At 40.4% G+C, this 21,940-nt stretch overlaps 1 protein-coding gene across 16 annotated transcripts in view; it reads right to left on the bottom strand.

The window, feature by feature from the left end:
- Positions 1-10,049: 10,049 nt before the first annotated feature.
- The window catches only part of LOC111236147 (transducin-like enhancer protein 4), a 36,811-nt gene continuing 24,920 nt past the window's right edge, over positions 10,050-21,940 (bottom strand). For 6 of the 16 annotated variants that reach the window (XM_022764773.1, XM_022764774.1, XM_022764783.1 and 3 more), the window contains 12 exons: positions 18,133-18,255; positions 17,221-17,274; positions 16,963-17,115; positions 16,455-16,587; positions 15,879-16,066; positions 15,445-15,521; positions 15,066-15,315; positions 14,643-14,890; positions 13,469-13,616; positions 12,293-12,443; positions 10,640-10,716; positions 10,050-10,157 (listed from right to left, as the gene is read on the bottom strand). In XM_022764773.1, the coding sequence (XP_022620494.1) occupies positions 10,050-10,157; positions 10,640-10,716; positions 12,293-12,443; positions 13,469-13,616; positions 14,643-14,890; positions 15,066-15,315; positions 15,445-15,521; positions 15,879-16,066; positions 16,455-16,587; positions 16,963-17,115; positions 17,221-17,274; positions 18,133-18,255 (1,710 nt within the window). Of the gene's footprint in view, positions 10,158-10,639; positions 10,717-12,292; positions 12,444-13,468; positions 13,617-14,642; positions 14,891-15,065; positions 15,316-15,444; positions 15,522-15,857; positions 16,082-16,451; positions 16,588-16,962; positions 17,116-17,220; positions 17,275-18,132; positions 18,256-19,756; positions 19,780-21,940 lie in introns of all 16 variants that reach the window. The other 10 variants (XM_022764787.1, XM_022764789.1, XM_022764777.1 and 7 more) reach the window with 9 other exon arrangements.

Below are 21,940 nucleotides of genomic sequence, written 5' to 3'. Positions count from 1 at the left end.
AGTCCATCCCTGTAAAACTTGCCCTCCCTATGTTTATAAAGAAGGCAAGATGACAGAGTGTAGTATACAGCGTTCAGGTGAAAGCAACCTCCCAGAGTTTCCTCCACTGAAGAAATCACATCCTTCGGCTATAAAAGGCCTCCGACAAAGAAAGAGATAAGACCAGAGTCAATACTCGTCTAGCTTTCCCGAGATGCAGAGCCCTCAGCTATCAGCCTCCTCTCCTGTGGAACCAGCTCCCAGTTTGGGTTCGGGGAGGCAGACACCCTCTCTACATTTCAGATCAGGCTTAAAACTGTCCTTTTTGATAAAGCTTATAGTTAGGGCTGACTCAGGTGAGCCCTGAACCATCCCATAGTTATGCTATTATACGCCCTCTCTCTCCCCATGTATTTATATCATACTACTTCATGTCATTAACTTAACTGTATTTTCTCTTTCCTGTAGTTTGTGCTTCCCCTCTGTCTCTTTCTCTCTTTGCCCTCATTCTGCATGAATCTCTGACCCCAGAGCTGTAGGATCCAGATCTGCCACTTCAACACTCAACCCAACTGGTCGAGGCAAACGGTCACCCACACTGAGTCTGGTTCTGCTGGAGGTTTGTTACTAGTAAAAGGGAGTTTTTCCTCTCCATTGTTGCTATGTTCTTGCTCCTTGTAAGACCTGTTGGGTTTCTGTCAAAAATATTGTAAGGTCTTGACCTTACCCTGTGAAGTGCCTCGAGGTAATGTATGTTGTGATTTGGCGCTGTACGAATGGCACTATGCTGCATCAGTTTTGACCATTCAGTTTTTAGTTGTCTCTTGCAAGTCCATCAACTTTATGGGAGTGTAATATAAAATAAATTGACCATTTCTTCAACCTAATTTTAAAAAAATCAGGAGACAATATTCTCAGGTTTTTTATTGTTGATAACTTATTTACTGAAATGTGTTTTAGCAGCATTAATTGCTGTTGGGCTGAACTGTAGAAAACAAAAAAAAGCTTCTTCTTCCATCCTTTTCCTCAGATACAAGTTACAGTGCAAGGCAATGCTCAAGTGTCACTCACTCACTCACTCACACTCACACACACACACACACACACACACACACACACACACACACACACACACACACACAGTGACTGATTCCTCCCCTGTCTTTATACAAGCTGAGCCGAAATCTCTCATCCTACCCTTTCTGGAAAGAGATAATGATGCTCGTTTCACAGCTCAAAGAAGTCATTAATGGGTGACACAGCCTTGAATGTAAGATATCAAAGCGCTGCAGAGTGTGCGCCCCCCTCCCGCCCACCAACGGCCACAACCTCGTTAAAACGGCGGAGACATGAATTAATCATCGGTCCTCCCTGTAACAGGGCAGGAAATTGTTAGCAGCATCGGTTGTTGCGAGAAATGTCCCTTTGAATCGTCCAAATGTATGAAGCTCCTTACAAATCTTTCATCTCATTACAGGATCACTGTCAAAGTTACTTCACCAGATAAGCTGATGGACACACTCCATCTATGTACCCTCATCCAATCTCTTTCACAGCTGTGATGGGACTGGCAAGGTGAAAAATGGGAGGAGATGGAAATTAGTAAGTCAGATATGACAAGGACAGATGTGAGTGAGTTCAAATCTAATACGAGGCCATAATCGAGAACACTGTGAGCCTTAAAGCTGTGATATAATCCCATTAAAAATACACTAAAGTAAATCCTCAATACATCACATAACCTGTCCCTCCAAATACCAAAAGAAATCTCTATTCACATGAATTTTCTTTCATGACTCGCACTTTACTGGTGTAGAAAGACGTATGAGAAAGATTCATTGTTGCTGCACTGGGAGAATAATTTCTATTTCTTTTGTATTTGTGGTACAGGAAATGCCAGAAATGAACTTTCCTCCTTGAGTACCATTAATGTGAACAAGTGGGCCGAAATGCTTGCACTCTGATAATGCCATGCTGTGTAAAATGCCACACTGAGTTATTGTCTTGCTCGTTAGTCGTTTGTTTATTTGCTGTTAGTCTGAAAAAAGTTTGGTAAAAGCCTGTTGTTTCGTGTTAGGCTCAGGTTACCATTACTTCATTACCAGTATCTCTGATCCTGGTTTATAAAGTACGGTCTTGTGCCTGCCAGGAATTAATACGTTAACTTGTTCACAACTAATACCTAAAACTAATAAAGATATAGAAGACTAAAAGAGCATAAAAGCCTTACATTACTGGTGGTCAGATGTTATAGCAATTCCTCAATGCTCATACAAAGCCTGGCATTTCCAGGGGTAATTGTCCCCTTTGTGCAGAATGTGTCTTCTAGGAAAATAAAAGACCCAGAGATACACAGCAACATATCCACTGATGTCTCCTGGGACTCTCTGTGTATCCCATCAAAAGAACGACCTATGGTTTTTAAGTTCAGTTGAGGTTTTATGATCAAAGCACGATACAGCCACTGGAAAAGGAATTATGTTGTTCACAAACCTCCCAATTCCTCTCATCAGGTGTTAAGGTTTTGTTAAAAAAAAAGAAAGAAGAAAATCTCCTAGCAACCAGGATTGCGCCAGGAGAAAGAGCACTTTTATAGAATAGTCTAATCTGTCTCAGAGTTCAAGAAAGCCCTGCTGATGTAGTGATTGGAGCAAAAATACATTTGATTGAACATTAATTGGTGATGAAATAGAATCTTATCTGTTTTATGGTAGATGCTAGAATAATATGCGATTCATTTTTCTGATTAGCGCTGAGTTAAGTCAGACGTTGCTGTATTTTCGTGATTGGATGACAATTTGCAGACTCTTTCAGTGACGTTACTCTGAGGTGTTTTGCTAGATTTGTAAATAAAGTTTTGCCATGGATTATGAAAGAGAGATTTGGGTTCTTTGTTTTTAAGCTATGCTAACTCTGGTAATCTGGCAGCGGTCTTAATATATCACCAACTGATGGATTGCCATTCTTTTTTTTTTACAGATATTCTCGTCTCCCAGATGAAGAAGAATGGTGGCTTTGGTGATCCCCTGGCTTTTCCTCTAGTACCCCCATGAGGTTGACTTTTGTGGTTTTCAATGACATGTTTCATCGGCTAGCTTATTGAATAGATTGCCATGAAATTTGGTTCAGACGTTCACGTTTCATTCAGAATGAATAATAATAATTTGGCCATCCCCTAATTTTCCATATAGCACCATCATCAGATTAATGTCTTTTCATTCTGACCAATACTTTGGTTTTTGACCTGCAAAACTAAAACCTTCCCATCAACCTCATCCCCACTGTGTGTTCAGTGCCAAAGTGCAAGTTAGTATGCCAAAAAATTAGCATGCTAACTTGCACTTTGGCACTGAACAAACAGCTAAGATTGTGATTATGATTATGGTAAATCTGCATGCTTGCATGTTAGCATTTGGCTCAAAGAACTGAACACAATGCTTGAGCACATCACAGATACTTGTTCAGTGCTTTTGTAGTGAGCCGTGCTCTAAAGGAGGACTTCACATACTTTGTTTTGAACTGCAGTAAATATTCACTCTGTTGCGTTTAAAATCCTCTCCCAGAGTGTGCTGTCACGGCTCTAAAACAGTGAATTAATTAAGAGCGAGTCTGACAGTGCTCTGAAGTTAGTTGAGTATTGTATTGGCTCTGTAAAGTGGCACTTGGCAAACATTACGCCAGCAGACTGAGGTTGCGAACATGGTCATGAAGGTTTTTGGAAGGACGATGAATGTGACAGCGGTGGCCACGAACATCCATATGTGTGATCTCGTCATGAAGAAAATGAATGTTAACTTTACAGCTTAGTGAGCCAAATCTACCAGCAACGTGATTCAACACATGGCAGCTGACGCCATCTTGCTATTGTGTGGCCTGTTTGTTTAATCCAACTTCTATGTCTGTCAGGAAAGTGGGCAATTTGCAAACTGCAAGTGCTCTTAATATAAAATGTTGAAGTAGGGTGGCTCATTCCCACATTGCATCCCCACCTTTCCTCCTTCTCTCCCACTTTTGGCGGTTTGAAGTGCTGGTTGGAGAGTTGTAACAGGAGTATCATTCACTGTAATGGTGGAGCGTCCTCCTCCACAGCCCTCACTTAGATCACTTAATCCACTTCAACAGTCCAGCGCTGTGCTCTGCGTGAACACAGCACGTTCACAATGGGAGGTTAGACAGAGACCAGCGCTGACCTGTCAGCTTGCACTAAAATGTCACACTAAACCACTTGAAACCCTCGTTTCTCACAGCTCATTAAATATGGATGTGGACTATGCCTGCCACTACGAGTCAAAATCTAAGGCTTTTTTTGGCAAAAAAAAAAAAAGAAGTTTGTCACACCATACTCGAACACAGATGATTCATTGTGTTAATTATTGTGATATTATGGTTGTACATATCATCCAACACTGGTACTAGTTACTGTGTTTAATTACTGTTTAATACAAAGGTTTTGGTGTTTACCAGAGTTGTAGTAGATTGTAGTGAATGTAGATAAAGTGGTAACACCTGAAAACGCCAGTCAGCTTGTGGAATGAACCCAACAGGAACCATTGAAGATACAATGTGTACAATGTGAAGATTTTATACACTGGTGGGCCCCGAAGGTATTGCAAGTGGGCTGACAAATCATTTGCAAAACAGTACAATTTTGGTGAAAAGATGTAATTATTAAAAATGTGTGACCCTTATGACCCCTTTCTCATTCTCGTATTAAGGCCTTTCACTGTGATAAGCCAATGATAGGAACTTTTGTGTTGGTGCTGGCCAGACCACATCAGACACTTGTTTGCTATCTCAGTCTGATTGTGCACCAAATGATAACATCCATGGCAAAAACTAGAGTAGGTCAACGGAGAGCTGGTTAGCAACAGGAAGAAGAAAGAGAGAGAGAAAGAGAGAAAGAAAGAAAGAAAGAAAGAAAGAAAGAAAGAAAGAAAGAAAGAAAGAAAGAAAGAAAGAAAGAAAGAAAGAAAGAAAAAGTGTGCAGGTTATAGTTTAAACATAGGTTAGAGCAGAAAAAGAAAGAAATCAAAGAACATGCTAGAAGCTGTTGTTCTGGTTGTTTTGTCACAAAACAGTGATGTAGTGTTAGTTTCTGTCAAGGGCAGAGCATCTTGAACAGATATAAAGAGCTATAAAGAACCAGAGCTTAATAATATAAGCCTTGCAGAATTAATGTCTGGTTGTGGCTGACTTTTCCCAAGGTACTGGTATAGCAATATTAGATTGTCAAGGAAATCATTAGAATATTGATGCCCCGGGCATGTGCAGACAAGAGGCAGGTTGACAATGAGTCCATTAATAGGTTGCCATACACAAATGCATGAATTGAGGAATGAAATACGTGGAGACCTGAGCACAAGTCAAGTGTTCTGTTATGAACATTTAATACCTTTTTTTTTTTTTGCAGGAGAGAATGAATCTGCTGTCACTGACTGTAGGTTAACCCATGCCAATCACAGCCACGCTCCATTTTTCATTTCTGCTATGTGTCATGGATACTCTTCAAAAGATACAGAAAAGCCTTCTTTGTAGCACACTGTAAAACCATGGAGGAGAAACAAGGTCGTTTACCTCAGTTGTGCAAGTAGGGAGGAGGCAAAAGATACTTTCAAAATAATGTTTTTCAGTTGAAGTCGCCCATCCCACAGGAATGCAGACATAAGTTATGTTCAACATCTGCACACAGAATCATTGTTGCAGAACTTTTTTGTAACATCTGAGGTTTTATAGATTATTGGTTAGAACAGTGATTGAGGCTCAGACAGAATACTCCACACAATAATTTAATAAAATCAACCACAGACTAGAAAAAAGAGAGCAAAGGCATTTTGTATTGAAGAAAAAAAAAAGCTCAACTAGCAACAGGAAGTTTCACTGTAAGCTTGAATTATTACATGTTTACAGTAAATGTATAATACCTTCATGAATCCAGTCGAGCTAAATGCTCAACACATCATCATTACTATACATAACATTGTTTCTGTAACAGGTCATGTTAGCCAGCTAACTTGTAGCAATCACATGAGACGAGTAACATTCTGGTTTGACTCTTGACATGAGCGCGAGTGCAACCGAAATGCATTTTCTATGTTTCCATTATTAATGGGGATGAGAGTTGCAGAGTATTAGATACAGTACAAGAAGGTGCCACCAGATTTTATGAGTCATTCAAGAGCAGAAAGCACAGCGGAGCATTCCTTGACAGCAAAGTGAATGAGTTGTCATTTTAATTTGAAAGCGTAGCTGACTGCAGCAAACACGGAGATGTTTCAGATTTAGAAAGAAAGCACAACATAAGGCAAACACTGTGAAAAACAAACAACTACCATGACCAGTCTTTTTGAATGTACAGTGTCTCTGTGAGTGTCTGTCAGAGAAATCACAAAAATATCAGTTATAACAGTGTGATATCTTCCATAAGGTCTCTCCTGCATTGAATCCATAAGACTTTTTTCTCTCAAGAGGTGACTACAGGTCCCCTTTATATTCACACCAGTGCAGTAATTATCAGTAGTTTCTTCAACTGTGTCACATGTTGTGTTGTACATATTTGTATATATGGCCCCATAAAACTGAGTAAATGTATAAAACCATCTCTAGCCTGCAATCCCAAAGCTCAGTACAGATCTGTCTGTGTCACAGCTGCAAAAAACAATATTGTAAAGAAATTTCAACAAAGACCTGACCAACTTCTCCTTGGTATTTAACTTAAAAAAAACAAAAAAACAACTTTTCTCTCCAGTGCAAATACTGTATAAAGCCTTTTAAAAACTGATTTGATGTGCATTGATTTTCTGCAAAGAGCTTTCATATGTGCTCAGAATCTTAGAGAGGTCATTCTTGCAGTGTCCCAGGCTGACACAAACTGAACTTAATATGTATATTTACGTACGATAACACAGATTAGTAGGTCTCAGGCAGATTAGTATTGAGCATGAGGACTGCTCTCTTCATCAGTTTGGAAAGTAAACCAGAGAGATAAACCATTCAAGATATTTTTGTTCATGGTTATCCTCACTTTTATCTTTTCTAAGACTATCAGAGGGTGTCCTTGTGAAAGGAAAGAGGGAGGCATAAACTGAGTCAATGAAATAGGTTATAGGCTGTAGCACATCTATTTCAAATAGCAAATGGTGACATTATAAATGTTAGACGGCAGCTCTAACATGAATGACATGTATGAGATCAGGTATAATGTTTTCAATCTTATCCCAATAGACAATAGAAGCACTGGAAACCTCTCTCTGTTTAGTGCTAGCTTTGCCATCTGAACACATCTTTTTTTGCATTCAGCGGGCGTAGAAGTGGAAGTTAAAGCTAAAATATTCAGGTTGTGACATTAAAATATCAGTAGTACACGATATCAGTCTCTGTCTGTTTGTACATTTCTGTATCACTCAGCTATTCACCAAAAAAAAAAAAGAAAGAAAGAAAGAAAGAAAAAAACTTTTGATGATGTAACGTTATGGATCACACATGGGTTGTGGTTGGTAGCTGAACAGGAGGTTGGGTTTAGGCACATATTTTAAAATGATTACATTTAAGACTGAGTCTTCAGATGGTTAAGTTTAGATAGAAAGTTGAAAATGGCTGTTTAAAGGGGCTATAAGTTTTCTCTACCGCTAAATGTCGTTTCTTGCCCAGAGCGGATGGTGAAGATTATCGCTTGACAAGAACTGTGGCCATCGTTGCGTTTACAAGACAAGAGGTTATACCCCCTCTGAGCAGCGCTACGTCTTCAGGGCAGACTGGAGGCTACAGTGAGTCGCTATCGGAAAGTGACGAGATGAGCCAGGGCGTGTTAACTTCAGTAGAGGAGGAGACGTGATAGAGACAAGAGTTAACACTAGCATTGGAGACAGCTCTTGGTGAGTGAAGGAATTAAGTCTGATGCTGAACTCACAACCTTTCTTCTAAACAGCTGTTAATGTTAATGTCGGCTATGTAGCAATAGAAAAACTTACAAATAGCTTCTTTAAGTTAAGATTGAGGATACGTAACATTAGGTTTGTGTGGTAGAGAGTAGAATCTAAAGACTTAAATCTCCGCTAGTAATGACTGACATATCTGTAGACAAGAGTCACATGTGTGTAGCGTTGTAGCGATGAAACAGAACTTCAGCAGCGACAAGAACAAAGTCTGAAAGCAGATGAAAAAGTAGAGCGAAGAATAACATAGCTCTAAAAACAAAAGCACCGTGCTTCAAACAATCAGACTGAAGCAGCTGTAGCCATGAATAATGTATCTCACGTGCATGTGCTCAGCAAAGCAGGCGAAACAATGACAAGTTTGGTCCTGATTTTTTCAGAGGACAACTGTTACAAACCGAACTGGATAACCTGGGGTACCATTTGTGTTACTTTGCTGATAACTGATCTTTTTTTTCTTTTTTTTTTAATAAACTCAATCCTAAAATGTTGCAAGATGTACACTCAAAAACAGTAATTGTTAAAAACCACTCCCACAGAGTCCATTGCGTTTCAGCTCTTCGTGTAGTTGAACACTCAGCAGGACGTAATGGAGTCAGAAGCGTAGCAGTATAAAGGCACTGTGTTATTTCTACAAGCCAACAGAAGTAAATCCAAGAGAAATCACGACCATATCGCTGACCACTTGTTTGTCAAATAAATGCCCCAAAGTCTTAACAGAAAATCCGGGTATGAAAGGTAGGGGCCAGTTGACCTCCCAACACCAACAGCTTTACTGAAAACTGTCAGACAGGATCCAGTGAGCATCCCGAGGAGTCTGAACTTAAGGGGCAGAACCAAGTGCAAAGGTCAGTCTGTAGTGAGGGCAGTGTGGGCAATCTTGTTAGATTGTTTCTTCAATGCCCACAGGGTCAAACACACACACACACACACACATCACACACGATACGTGCATATACACACACAGATAAAGTGAGCTCACACTCTCGCTCTGAAGTTGAATTAAGAGAAGATGACAAAAAAAAAAAAAGGCAACAGACACAAACTGCATTTAAAAGAATGGTTTGAAATATTAGGAAATACACTTTCTACCTTTCTTATTAGGATTTTAAACAATAAGATCAATACCATTCTCAGGTTTGTCCATTAGATATGAAACAATAACCAAAAGGTCATTAGCTTAGCGTAGCATAGAAAGATTGGAATCAGGGTTAAACTGCTAGCCTGACTCTGAAGCCAGACTATTTCTTGGACTGGAGCGTAACAACTAGAGTCACTACTGGTTTTCCCACAACCTCGCAAGCTGCTAATAGTCATAATTAGTTTTTAACAGAGCACTCTTTATGCTATGCTAAGCTAACTAGCTCCATACTTTTCTAGATATACCATCCGCATAGAGAACCACTCAGCATGCATTTGTTAAGAAATGTTTTTCATTTGTGGAGGGCTGATGTTAAAATAGTTATTCCTGATAGAAAACAAAAAAATGTCATAACAATTTTAGGGGGGATGTCCACCAGACTGTGAATAGACAACAACAACCGTGGCGTAAAGTTTTGAGAAGAGACCTGTGCCATGATATTAACATTAGCAGTCATCCCTTAGTTTTTAGTCATGATTACGCTATGTAAAATCAGAAGTTCTCTAGGAAGATATTCTGGAGTCAGCCATGAATGATCTGCCACCTAGTTCAAATACTTTTTAAGCCTCCAGATATACACAAAGCACATGGGCAAAGTATGTATGTGAACAACGATGCTCGTCTACGCGTTGGAAAGAAACAAATATGTCAGATGCTTACATAAAAGGGTCACATAAAGGAATGTTATCTGGTCAGTGTTGCAACAACAGCATCCGTTCCAGATTTAGTGCACATGGACATTCACTCATCCTCACAATAACAAAGAGCCACTCTTTAAAACAGCATCTCTGTGCTTGGTTCTGCTTGTTGGTTTTGATCCACGACCAGCCAGGAGGTCAAAAGGTCATGATCCAAAGAAAGACTTAAAGTGTTTGGTTTCTTCCTTCCAAATCCATTTTATACACATATCAGAAACTGTACAGGGGTGACGGAGATGTCGCAGAGAGTCTGGATGGAAGGATGGCCTTGTTGTTTAACGGCTGCAGCTCCCCCTCCCCCTAGTAGATGACCTCGTAGACTGTCGCTTTCTTATCTCCAGAGCCCGTTACAATGTACTTATCATCTATGGAGATGTCGCAGCTCAGCACTGAGGACGACTCCTTTGACTGTAAGAGGGAGAAAAGATGTGTGAAAATGTAAAAAGCTGTCCAGCCATCCGTCCAGTCCACATCATCTGTAAAAAGTCAAGTGCAGTAACACGTTTAGCTCAAACTGCAACTTTGTCTTCTCTTTTCTTATCGAGACCCTGATGAAAGCTTCTTGCTCTTGATGTACGGTAATGTCCCAGAATGAGAGCTGAGTGTGTGGCTACACTTTTACGATTTTAACATTTCTGATTCTGCTGTATTCAGCACCTCCACTTCTGTCTTCACTACATTTCCTGTTTATAATTCAACATTTTAACTTTTTTTATTGACCGTGTTCCCACAAAAGCTTACAGTCAGAGAGCAGGGAGGCGTTTGATGTCTTGCTTAGAGATTTTTCCATAAAACTTGTAATCTCCTGGCTATTAGACTGAAGTCTATCTGACCTCTCAGCTGCCTGTAACACATGTTTATGTTCTTGTTGTATGTTCTTTCACACGTACCTGGAATATGCTGGCTCCATATGGGGTTCTCCATGCGTTGAGCAGATTGTCTTTTCCTGTGCTCACAAACCACTTCCCTGCAGGGGATGGCAAACCACATTAGGCCATATCAAGAAAAAAACATATGCCCCAAATTTGAAACATTTTACCCAAACATTTTATTTTTCTTTAATAAAAGCTTCCGCCAAAACATGAGTGAAGCCAATTGACACTGATGCTAATGGACGCTGACACATTAAAGCAGAATCATTATCTGGTCCGAGGGTTAAGCTGCTAATTGAAATGACAGTTAATTAATTGACGCAAGAACTAGCTCAAACAAAGCTGGTCTAGATTAGTCTATTGACTCTGTAGTTCCCTCTTTACAAAAATAGGCATATGTACATGTATGTTTTTCATATATATACTGTCATGCCTTAGTTATGGCAAATAGGTCATTTATTTCTAGTGCAGCGTTAACTAATTACACTTTTCCGGTGTTTTATTGGATTTATTATTTTATTATTAAGTTTTGATATCCATAAGAAGATATATTAGTGGTTTTAAGAACCAAAAACCATTTCAGTGTAGTTTTCTATCCCCTCCCTCAGGCTTCTCTCTGGAGCTGTAGCAACAAGAGGTTGGAGGCTCTGACCCTCTCTTCTGATTGGCTGACTGTTTTCTGAGTGATCGCATAAAAATATAGCAGATTTCAGGTGAACACTCAGAGAACCATAATTCCTGCAAGGTTGGATGGTGGGTCCAGTTGGGCAGGGCTTGGGGCATGGGTGAGGGTTGTGACTGCTTTGTTGTGACATCACAAAGTCACAGAAGTCCTGACGGCTTGTTTTAATGAATACAGGCTGTGTACATTTCTCTGTGGACTGAGCGCTTTGATACTTTCACAGTATTATGATAGAACCTAGACCTGCTTCATAATCAAAACAGACTTGGAAATCTATGTCTATACAATATGGGACCTTTAAAGAACACTTATTTGCACATTTAGGATACATCCATTGCTTCGGTTGAAATTTAACGACGGTCACATACTGAGGTAAAACAAGACTGTGTCAATGGGAGAGAAAGGAGGCCGTTCTGAGGAGAACCAAGAGGAACAGGGTGGAGTTTCTCAAATCTATCTTTACACCCTGGGTGTAAAAAATTGACCAAACAATGTGATAAAATCTTCAAACAGTTTTGCAACTGCACACCAGCTTCTCATTTTAATCACTAGAGGGCAAATTGATTCAGACTGAGCTGGAAATTAATGTAAACATTAAAATCATCTATTTGTTTCCAGAAACTACTACAAAGTCTTTGTTGGTTTGGATTTTTATGTTTTGTAGTTGCCTTCCTCTGAAAATCACCTTTATTTACATTGTGAATTTTCTAGTCATGTTTGTCTCCTACACAAACCTGCCAAATTTAGTCCCATTCCCATTTCCCTTGCAAACCATGTAGCACTATGAACCCACTACAAATTTGTAATTTTCTCGAGTGCATAATATCACCCAGCATATAAATTAATGCTAAAGAAAATCATCAACAGTTCTCATCAGGTCATGCATACTTTGATCAACAAGTCAATTTCCCCAAGACTTGGTAAATGCATTCATTTCCTTCCTGTCAGAAAATACTTACAAATCTTAAAAAAGACGTGTTCATTCTTACCACAGTGAGCAAATCTGAGCGAGAGCACGCAGCTTTCATGCAGGTGGAGTTGGTACTTGTCAGGTTTGGTGACATGTAGGACCTCCACGTTACTGTTCTCCATCCCTACTGCCAGCCACTCGCCCGTTGGACAGTATCCCAGTGAGAAGATCTGCAAACCAAACCTAACAGTTATAGCAGCTTCTGTATTTCTCTTATAGTTCATAGAATAATATCATCTCTTATATTTATCTACTCTGGGAATGATGGAGTATTTGTGCTCGTCTGCGTGGGCAGGCACTTGTTGGCAAATGTCCACTGTATGCTTTTCTACACCATCATAAACATTTCAGTCCCGCACATACTAAGCTGTCAAACCAGATGGCTGTTTCAGTTTCTAAAATGGTTTTTGAATATGCAACAATCCCTGCAGCAGGACTGGTGAAATGAAACGAGGTGGGTGAATGATTGCGTCAGTTCTCATTTGTTAAACACATCTCGACGAAATGTCTTTCAGATGATTGAGACTGAAAAAAAACACACACGATGGCTTGTTAAAGCTGGTGAATGCACGTCTTTTTTCTTTGCTAAAACCCATGGTGTACAGATGTTTTTTGGAGGTTAGAGAAGATATTATTGGAAAGCACAAGCATTTTATCGGCTAGGTCTCTCCTGGTCTGCCCTGCCCTCCCTGAGCTCTCTTTAATACACACTCCCCTCCTCCTGTGCACACTGAGATTGCGAAATGGGTCTTTTCAGGAAAATTGCAGTAATGGTCTATTATTGCTGCTCTACTCCTCACCTGAAAAAAAAACTACATTCTAACTGCCAGTGTTATTAGTGTTAAAGGTATCTGAGGAAAGGCCAGAAAACCAAAGCCCAGTCTGGCCCTGAGTGCAGCTTAAATGTTCTGAACTGAGTTTGTAAATTACTGCAATAAATCATAGCCTGAGGGTGTGACCGCACAAACTGCAAATTGCTGTGACTTGTCCTGCGACGCACGATTTCCATCAGTAAATGAAAACTGTACAAAACCAAACCTTTTGATCATAAAACATACAGCAGCAAATTGCCAGAACTAATCCCATACTACTGCTACACAAACTATGATCCATACAGACATGTAGCGCACACACACATGGTGACAAGTTACAGAGATAGATGTACATTTTATAGCACTAATAGAAGTTTCTGTACCTGGGAAGTGAAGTCATGCTGTTGCAGCTGCCGTCCCTCTCTCAGGTCCCAGGACCGGACGGTGTTATCCAGGCCTCCAGTCCACAGCTTGGTCCCATCATTAGAAATGTCTATACAGCTGGCCCCATCAGTGTGGCCCTGGAACTGCCTGCAGGGGGAAAAAAAAAAAAAAAAGTCAGACAAACCCATGCTCAACAAGAGAGTGTTCATCAAATGAAAGAATGAATACTTCATGTGGACTTGGAGAGAAAAGATGCTTTTAAAATAGCAGAAGGAAAAGAAAGCGCCTTCACAGTTTGACTGTGTCGGCCTGTGTCGAACATACACAGTAACACACCCCGAGTACAAACCATAGGCTGATGAGCAGCGACTGAGTGATTGCCACACCATCTGCCAGCGACAGGAGAACTAGTCAGTGATACCAGGAGGTGATAAAGTGACTGGCTGAATCTGAAACCCGCACACTCTCCGGCACACATCACACATGGGTAAGCAACACTAGTGTAATGTTTTTGACAGGTGGCCCACGCTCACACTGTAGTGACTGATTACAAGTAATTACAATCAAATTTAATATCATAGATATATCAATATATCATAGACTGTAAAAGATGGTCAGGTGGGTAAAATTTGTAGAATCACCTGTTCACCTCAAAGATTAAAATCTTTTTTTTTTTAAACTGTGAAATGTGTTTTATGCTTTTCATTTATTTTTTTGATTTTTTTCCGGCAGGACAACAATGAAAAACACTATCAGCTTGACTAAAGTTAAAAGTGTTTCGCAGCAGTTGCAACAAAATAGCATGAAGACAAGACTAACGACACAAAAACATTAAAAGTTACACAAAAGTATCCTTCATATCTAAAGGCAAAACAACAAAACCGACCTGATTTCAGTTTCGATCTCTGGCAGTTGAATCTTGTTGGTTGTTAGCAGTTAAACTTTTTTCCAGGTCATGGCTGAGACTCAAGGCTCTTTGTTACACAATGTTTCATCTCAGTTTTGTAAAGGTGAAACTTACTTTGAAGAGTTATTTTGGCGTTTCAAGGGCATGTTTTCCTTAAGTTGCACAGATATCACAATGCATAAAAACTTGTGCACGGCAGAATCATATGTATTGTGACACCGTCTATGCCCCCCCAACCCTCGCACACCACACCTCCAGCTCCATACCTAACCAGAGTCTGGTTGTGAAGATCCCAGACAGCGATGTTTCCGTCGGAGCAGCAGGAAAAGCAGACCTTTGAGTCGGGGCTGATGGCCAGAGCGTAACACGCAGGTGCTGACGAAGTTAGTTCGGCTTTTATCCGTGGAGTTGGTGTGGCCAGATCCCAGATTGACAAAGTACTCGCCTCGCCCCCGACAATCAGAGTCCGCCCGTCAGGAAGCAGTCGACAGGAGCGGATGTAGTTGTCTCTGTTCTGATGTGACAGACACACACAAGTACTTCTTACTGTCATTAAAAACAACAAATGCATACACCAGCTGCTGTAAGCATCCACTACAGGTAAAACACTGAAAAATGTGCTGTATTTTAACCATATGTGATGTAACATTGCAGTGTCATGTGTGTAAGGGTCGTTGTAGTGCACTCACAAGGCAGTCCAGCTGGGATACAGGGGTCTTGTTGCCCGGGTGACTGATGTCCCACACCTTGACGCAACCCTTGCCGCCGGTGTAGACATGACGCGTCGGGTTACTGATGGTGACAGCACACACCACCTCCCCGTGGCTAAGAGTATTGATCTGTCGTGCGTGGCGCGGGATGCCAGGGCCGATCAGCGCATCCGGAGGAAAAGGCACAGGCTGCATTTGTCCATCAGCACTCACATGAAAGGAGTAGGCTCTGAAGGAGAGAAAAGGAACAACAGGATGGTGAGTAAAGAGAGAGGCGGAGATGTGAGGAAAGGTAAAAGCCAACAAGGTGGAATAAATGTGCAATTGTGACATTTGAGAATGAGGAGGGGACACGTACGGTTTTCCACCAGGAATGCCCGACAGGTTGGGCGGAAGGCCAGGGACACGTATGTGGTGGTGGGGATCAAATCCCACCTACAGAACACAAGAGGGTGACAAAGTTTAAAAGCAATTCAACAATAAAGTGGAACTGGAACTGAAATGATATAATAAAAGGAACGAGCAGGGTGTGTGTCAGTCACACCAAAGTAAATCTGGTTGTTGGCTCCAATTTTAAGTTGGAATTGAAAGTTGAAAGTTTAAATAAGACATGACGTAATACTAATGTTTGCAGTTTCTAAACTACAAAGCCACCAGACATCATTTTATTCTTATTTTGCCTTGTATAAGTTGTTACTGACAGTTTTTTTTTTAACCAGTTCTTAAAGTTAATTTTGGACACTGAGTGAGCATGTAGGTGTTAATGTTTACATATATAGAAAGGATGCGTACCACTTGTGTTCGTCCGTAAGCTGCCACTGCAGCAGCAGCCACCGCGCTCATCTGCGGGGAGATGTTGTGCAGGCCGGTGTAGGCTGCACCCGCTCCACTCAGCTCTCCGTTCATACCCGGGTGAGGAACCATGCCGAACGGCCCGGGGTACGAGCAGGGCACTGCCAGTGGCGTACGAAGCCCAGGTGCTACAAGACAAAACACTGTCTTGATACAAGTTGTGACATTTGCATCTGAGGAGAGAGTGTTCGCTTTATCTCTGCGTGGTGTTGCTTTTAAGGGCTAATTCAGGGTTTCCGCTCCCACTATTGTTCTTTGTACGCTCATGTAAGTGTAACAAGTCGCAGGCCTATTTCTGATTCGACAAAGGCAGCAAGACAAACTTCATTTCTTACACTCTCTACATTAGGATACATTAACCTGTGTGTACAGGAGATTATATTCTTATAATATAATTACATCTATAAACATCACAAGGCATTAACTCAGAGATCCCATTAATTCAGGCCATATTCATACAGACACATGTTTACTCTATAAAGCTCCACAAAGCAGTGAATGAGATGGAGCGCTCACCCAGTGTCTCCACACCTGTCGGTTTACCAGGTGCAGACCTCAGGCCCGGGGTGGAGGTGCTGCTGGGTGTTGGGGCGTCAGAGCGGGATGTGGGGGTGCTGGACTTGGACACAGGTGTTGTGGACTTCTCATTCTATGACACAAAAAAGCAAAGTAATGTTAGTCACAAAATTTGAAGCACTACTCTGGACACAGTCTTCAGATGCAGCAGATCTTTAAGGTTGTTACTCGAAAAAGAAAAAAAATTCTGCGCCTGATACAATATAATCCAGGATTTTTCACCTAGATTTTCATTTTTACTTTCATTTTACTTATAATTTATCATCTTCTGACCAACAAGAAATTTTCCGTCTTAAACACCGAACCTTCACTCTGTTCTATACCTTACTTCTAGTGATTTCTTATAATTTTTTTTTTTTACATTTTTCTGAATATCTAAAAATAGAAAACTACCCCGAGAATTGATGAAAAAGAAGATCAAAAGGCTATAATTACCCAAATGACTCACCAAATTAATCTCTTTGGACTTGGATGAAGGTGTGCTGCTGGAGGAGGCGATGGAGGAAGGGCTCAGGGGAGCATCCTTCTTCAACAGCCGACTTTTGTCCAATCCGTTCTCCCGAGGAGAGTGGGCAGGACTTCCTCGTGGAGACACTGGATCCTGAGGTGGGTGAGCGCACGAAGATGAGAGAGTAAGATGGAGTTGTTTTTTTTTTTGTTTTTTTTTTGGATCAGGTAACAAAGAAGCTGCCATACTGTTCTGTACCTCATTGGAGACATCCACTACCAAGTTGTCATCGCTTTTCTCTCCATCGCTTTCCTGGCATGGACACACAGAAGAGGCACACTTGACTTTTACTGCATTTTACGGTGATGAAAACATACGGGAATGCTAAATAGACAAGTCTAAATTTTACGCCTCTAAATGAAAATTATATTCCAGTGTATACAGAAATTGCAGAGCTTGTATATTGTTTTATTTTGGATAAAATGGAAGGTGTTCAGGTCTTGAAAACTTGTATGTCCACCTGCTGAGGTCTGACAAGAAAAAAAAAACTCATCAGCCAACATTAATTATCTATAAAACCATAGACAATCAGCGCATTACCCAACACAACACCCCATTAATTTGATATCAAATGAAATTATGCATGTGGTAATGAAATGGGGTTATCATAAAATCAAGGATTTAATTAAGGTTATAAAAGAGTGTGATAAACTATTTCTAATACCTCCTCAGTCAATTTCCATGTGGTATTTTAAAATTTTGTTACAATATTAGATAAAATGGTCAAAAACAGCTCCATTGTGGAGCATCCAGATGGCACATTTGGCGGAAGTTCAAGCCGTAAACTGCAGCACACTGGGTTAAAATTGATGCCTCTTATTGACAACTGGCCAAAGACATGAAAGAGTGTGGGAATGTGTCTTCAATAATTTCATAAACATGCACTGTCTGTCAGGATGCTTTTGTTTTGTAGTGGGTTTTATATTAAAAAGTGTAGTTAGTATAGATGCAGCAGTACAGGGCTGGTGTGATCACACAAGAGCCAAATTACAAAATTCTCCCTTTCCCCAATGTTCCTTTCAAAAAATAAAAAATAATTTAAAGAAAGACAATGCTTAAAAAATAGAGCTGTTCAACTCAGCAAAGGCTAACTGCTACATCCTCACTCACGTAGCGTGTCGAGGCCAACTCTTTATCGTCTGTCTTCTGTTTCTTGCTGTCGGAGGAGTAATCGCTTGAACTCCGGTGCTTCTCTCCAGCCCGGAAACTGGCCGAAGGAGAAACAGATGAGCTCTGGAAGTAACAAGAAAAGTATACTTTACAAAAGATGAAGAAAACATATATACATCAACTGTGAACTGGACAAAACTCATCATATAACAGTGGGGAAAACAAGACCAGACACCTGTCTAAAAATTGTCCCATAGGTGAGAAGATTGTCTGTTTACTCCAAAGATGTACAGTATGTGACATGTGCATTAAAATATGGTACATCTCTACAGTATGTCTTAGAAGCAATTTGGGAACTACTTTCTACCAAAGACATCGATCCAATGAAAACAGTTGACAACATGTTCTGTGGATTATCCAAAGTGATGGACACACTGTTTCTACATACATTTTGTTGTGATTTGGGTGAACTGACCCTTTAATACCAAATGGGCCAATAGTGTATGTGGGTGTACTTAATAGTTTACAGGTTAAAATTATACAATGAGGAACTCTACAGAAAGACATGACTGAACAAATTAAAAGGTAAGGTTAACGACCTCTAACTGAGAACAGACAAAGTCCAAGAACAGAAAACAAAGTCCAACTAAGACCACATGTTAAAGACAGGACTCACAAGGCAAAACTAGCTGTTAAAGACCCCTGTAGATTGAGGAAAATTACTCATCATTACTCAACATTACTTGTCCCCCAACAGGGTGAAAAACAAAATGTAAGCTACAACTTGTATTCTATGAATCTTCTGAACGTGTCAAGACTTTTCCAGTACTGCTAAGTGAGGGCAAATCTGGGACTAAGCGTGCAGCCAGTCAGCAGCGCAAACACAGACGCAAAATGATTGTGATCCACTCCACGGCTGGATATCACTTTAAAAACTCCTCTGCCTGTCAAAACCATTTCATTTTTACTGTATCACACAATACCAAAGCAGTGCTGCATCCTTGACAATTTGACTACACCATCATTGCTTGAACTCGCTGGCATTATTTTGAAACTGGGGCGAGCGGGAGTTGGTCCATTGATGTCTCTCTTTTCTTAATCAAATATGGCATCCTTTAAATACCATTACTGAGGGATTAATCCTCTTTGAGAAGCAAAGATCAAAATAAGGTCAACTAAACATTTCCCCTCTTGCTCCACCTGTCCCTGCTGATCTCTCTCTCTCATTGGGAGGCGCTCCTTACCCGGCAGACGACGGACAGAGAGAAGAAAAATAAAGCAGGACCTTTAACTCGACCTTTCCACTAACTCACGCTTGTAACCTTTCCACTGCCCTTTGCCGTGCTGCAAGTGTTGATGACAAAGATTCTGTGGGGGAGGAGTGACGTTCGGGGGGTGTGTGACTTTGTGTGTGTGTGTGTGTGTGTGTGTGTGTGTGTGTGTGTGTGTGTGTGTGTGTGTGTGTGTGTGTATATGTGTGTGTATGTGTGTGTGAGTTTGTGTGTGTGTGTGGTCGGGCAGGACTTGTACCTGTTTACATTTTAGTACTCCGTATGTGCAAACAATATTGAGATGTCAGTGTGTATACAGGTGCAAGTCTCTTCTTGAGTGAGACAGAGCAGGCTGAGGCCCTCTCTCTCTCTCTCTCTCTCTCTCTCTCTCTTTGCAGACTGATTAGATTAATTAGCCTGCAAATTAGCCCTTTCAAAAACATCAAGGCAAATTAATTTTTGCTGCAGAGACAAATGAAGGCTCTGCCGACAGCACAAGCATTGAGAGTGTGAAGAACTATGCGGTGTTGCCGGGTGAAAGTATTAATTTACAAGCACATCATAATTATATTTGCCTCCCATTTCGAATTAATTCTTCAAGTCCTGATAATGATACCTGTAACCTCCACTGCTGTACTTTTTATTCAGTTTTACAAACAATGTGACTCTCTAATAATCAGACTTGTGGAGGAAGATGATGATCGAACTTCTCTTATAAAGAGAAGATGGGATGTACATTCAATAAGATAATTAACCTGCAGCCATCACAGATATTTTCCACATTACCATCATCAACATGATATATATTTACTGTAAGGTTTAGTGCTTTTTCTAAGCCCCCTTTTTTTTTCTTTTTTTTTTTTTTTCTTTTTAAAAGATTTGCTTTCACGTGAAAGTTTTGATGAAACCAATACTCTTTTTCAGGATCACTTATTACACCCACACATTCACTTCTGGAAGCTGCCCAGTACAACCACAGTCTGATCTGATGGGTGTTTAAAGGAGCTACTTGTAAGTGACTCGGTATCGGAAAGTGACGGTGGTTAGCGTGCTAACTTTAGTTGAAGAAAAGAGGTGAGACAAAGAGGTAAAGAGGTAAACATTGCCGTTGCTTTCCACCACTGCAAACAGCTCTTAGAGAGTAAAGGAAGGATGTTCCTTCTAGACTGGTAGGTAAACAGCTGTTAACACTACAACATTGGCAATAGCAAAACTTACAAGTAGCTCCATTAAGCACCTCAGTGGCAAAAAAAAAGCTGCAAATTTAATGGCAAAATGTGACACTGCAGGAAATAATTTGTGTCGCCTAAAACCATTACAAATCCCTGTAAAGTAAAATAAAATGAAATTAGTTTAGTCACAGATCTTGGTTTGTTGTTTTCTTCCTACGCAGACGTTGTCACTCTGTCACTCCTTTGTGCCTGTCATAATTACTATGGCCACTAGTGGCCTTTGTCACTTGAACAAAAACAGTGCTGTAATAGGGGCACCTGCTGAAACAATGCATATAAAGGACAGTCTACTCAAATGCCTATAATACTGTACCAACATACTTGGTGAAAGCATATAAGATCATGTACTATGAACAAAAGCTTCAAAACAGCTATTAAAAAGGACCTTGAGGTGAGATTGTATTCTCCACTACTGTAACCAAGGACAGGTATTAACCTCAGCTTTCGGACGAGAGTTGCTTAGAATTCTCAGAGAAAGATGGAAATGTGAACATCTACATTTTGTGCCATCTAAGCAAGACAAAAAAAAAATTATATATATATATATTATATATATATGGCACAAAATGTAGACACCAAAAACCCTGGCTTCAAGTCAGCTGATCTAATCCATCACCTCCTATCCCTATGTTCAACTCAGTTTGTTTCTTATTGTGCAGACAACACATCATGGAAGGCCAGACTGCACACTGTATACAGGGTTTTTAAAAATGAACATCCTGCCAGTGACAATGAGAAGCAGACTGCAACTGTAACTCTTGTTTACCGGTAAAAAAAAAAAAAAACAAGACAAAAAGTACAAAAAATAAATCTCAGGGCCACTGCAGTGATCACACTAGCTGCAGTGTGTTTACTTCGACAGGTGATTCATTGTAAAGGTCAGTCTAAATTTGAAAGCTTCCTCATAAGGAATTCATTTCTCCCCTTTTTCTAAACATACAGAACATAATCAAAGATGGAGGCTTTGTAAAAAGGGTGATTTTGGCTTTGAGTTATTATTTTTTTAAGTCATTTAAAAAGAGAAGAATCTATTGCTTATTTGCCGGCGCTTGAGTCGACACATTTCCTTTCAGATGAAGGAAATTTATCACAATAAAAATAACACACCACACACACACACACACACAACACACACACACACACACACACACACACACACACACACACACACACACACACACACACACACACACAAAAACAAAACAAAAAAAACAGAAATATAGATTGGTGGCATTGATACAGTAACTGAACCAAAAATGAGCTTCGTTGAGTCGCCACACCACAACAACAACAACCAACAACAAC

The sequence above is a fragment of the Seriola dumerili genome, unplaced genomic scaffold, assembly GCF_002260705.1.
Source record: "Seriola dumerili isolate Sdu_G_001 unplaced genomic scaffold, Sdu_1.0 BDQW01000581.1, whole genome shotgun sequence".
NCBI classification, from domain to species: domain Eukaryota; kingdom Metazoa; phylum Chordata; class Actinopteri; order Carangiformes; family Carangidae; genus Seriola; species Seriola dumerili.
Note: the sequence above shows the minus strand (reverse complement) of the source record. Positions and strands in the feature narration are given on the sequence as shown.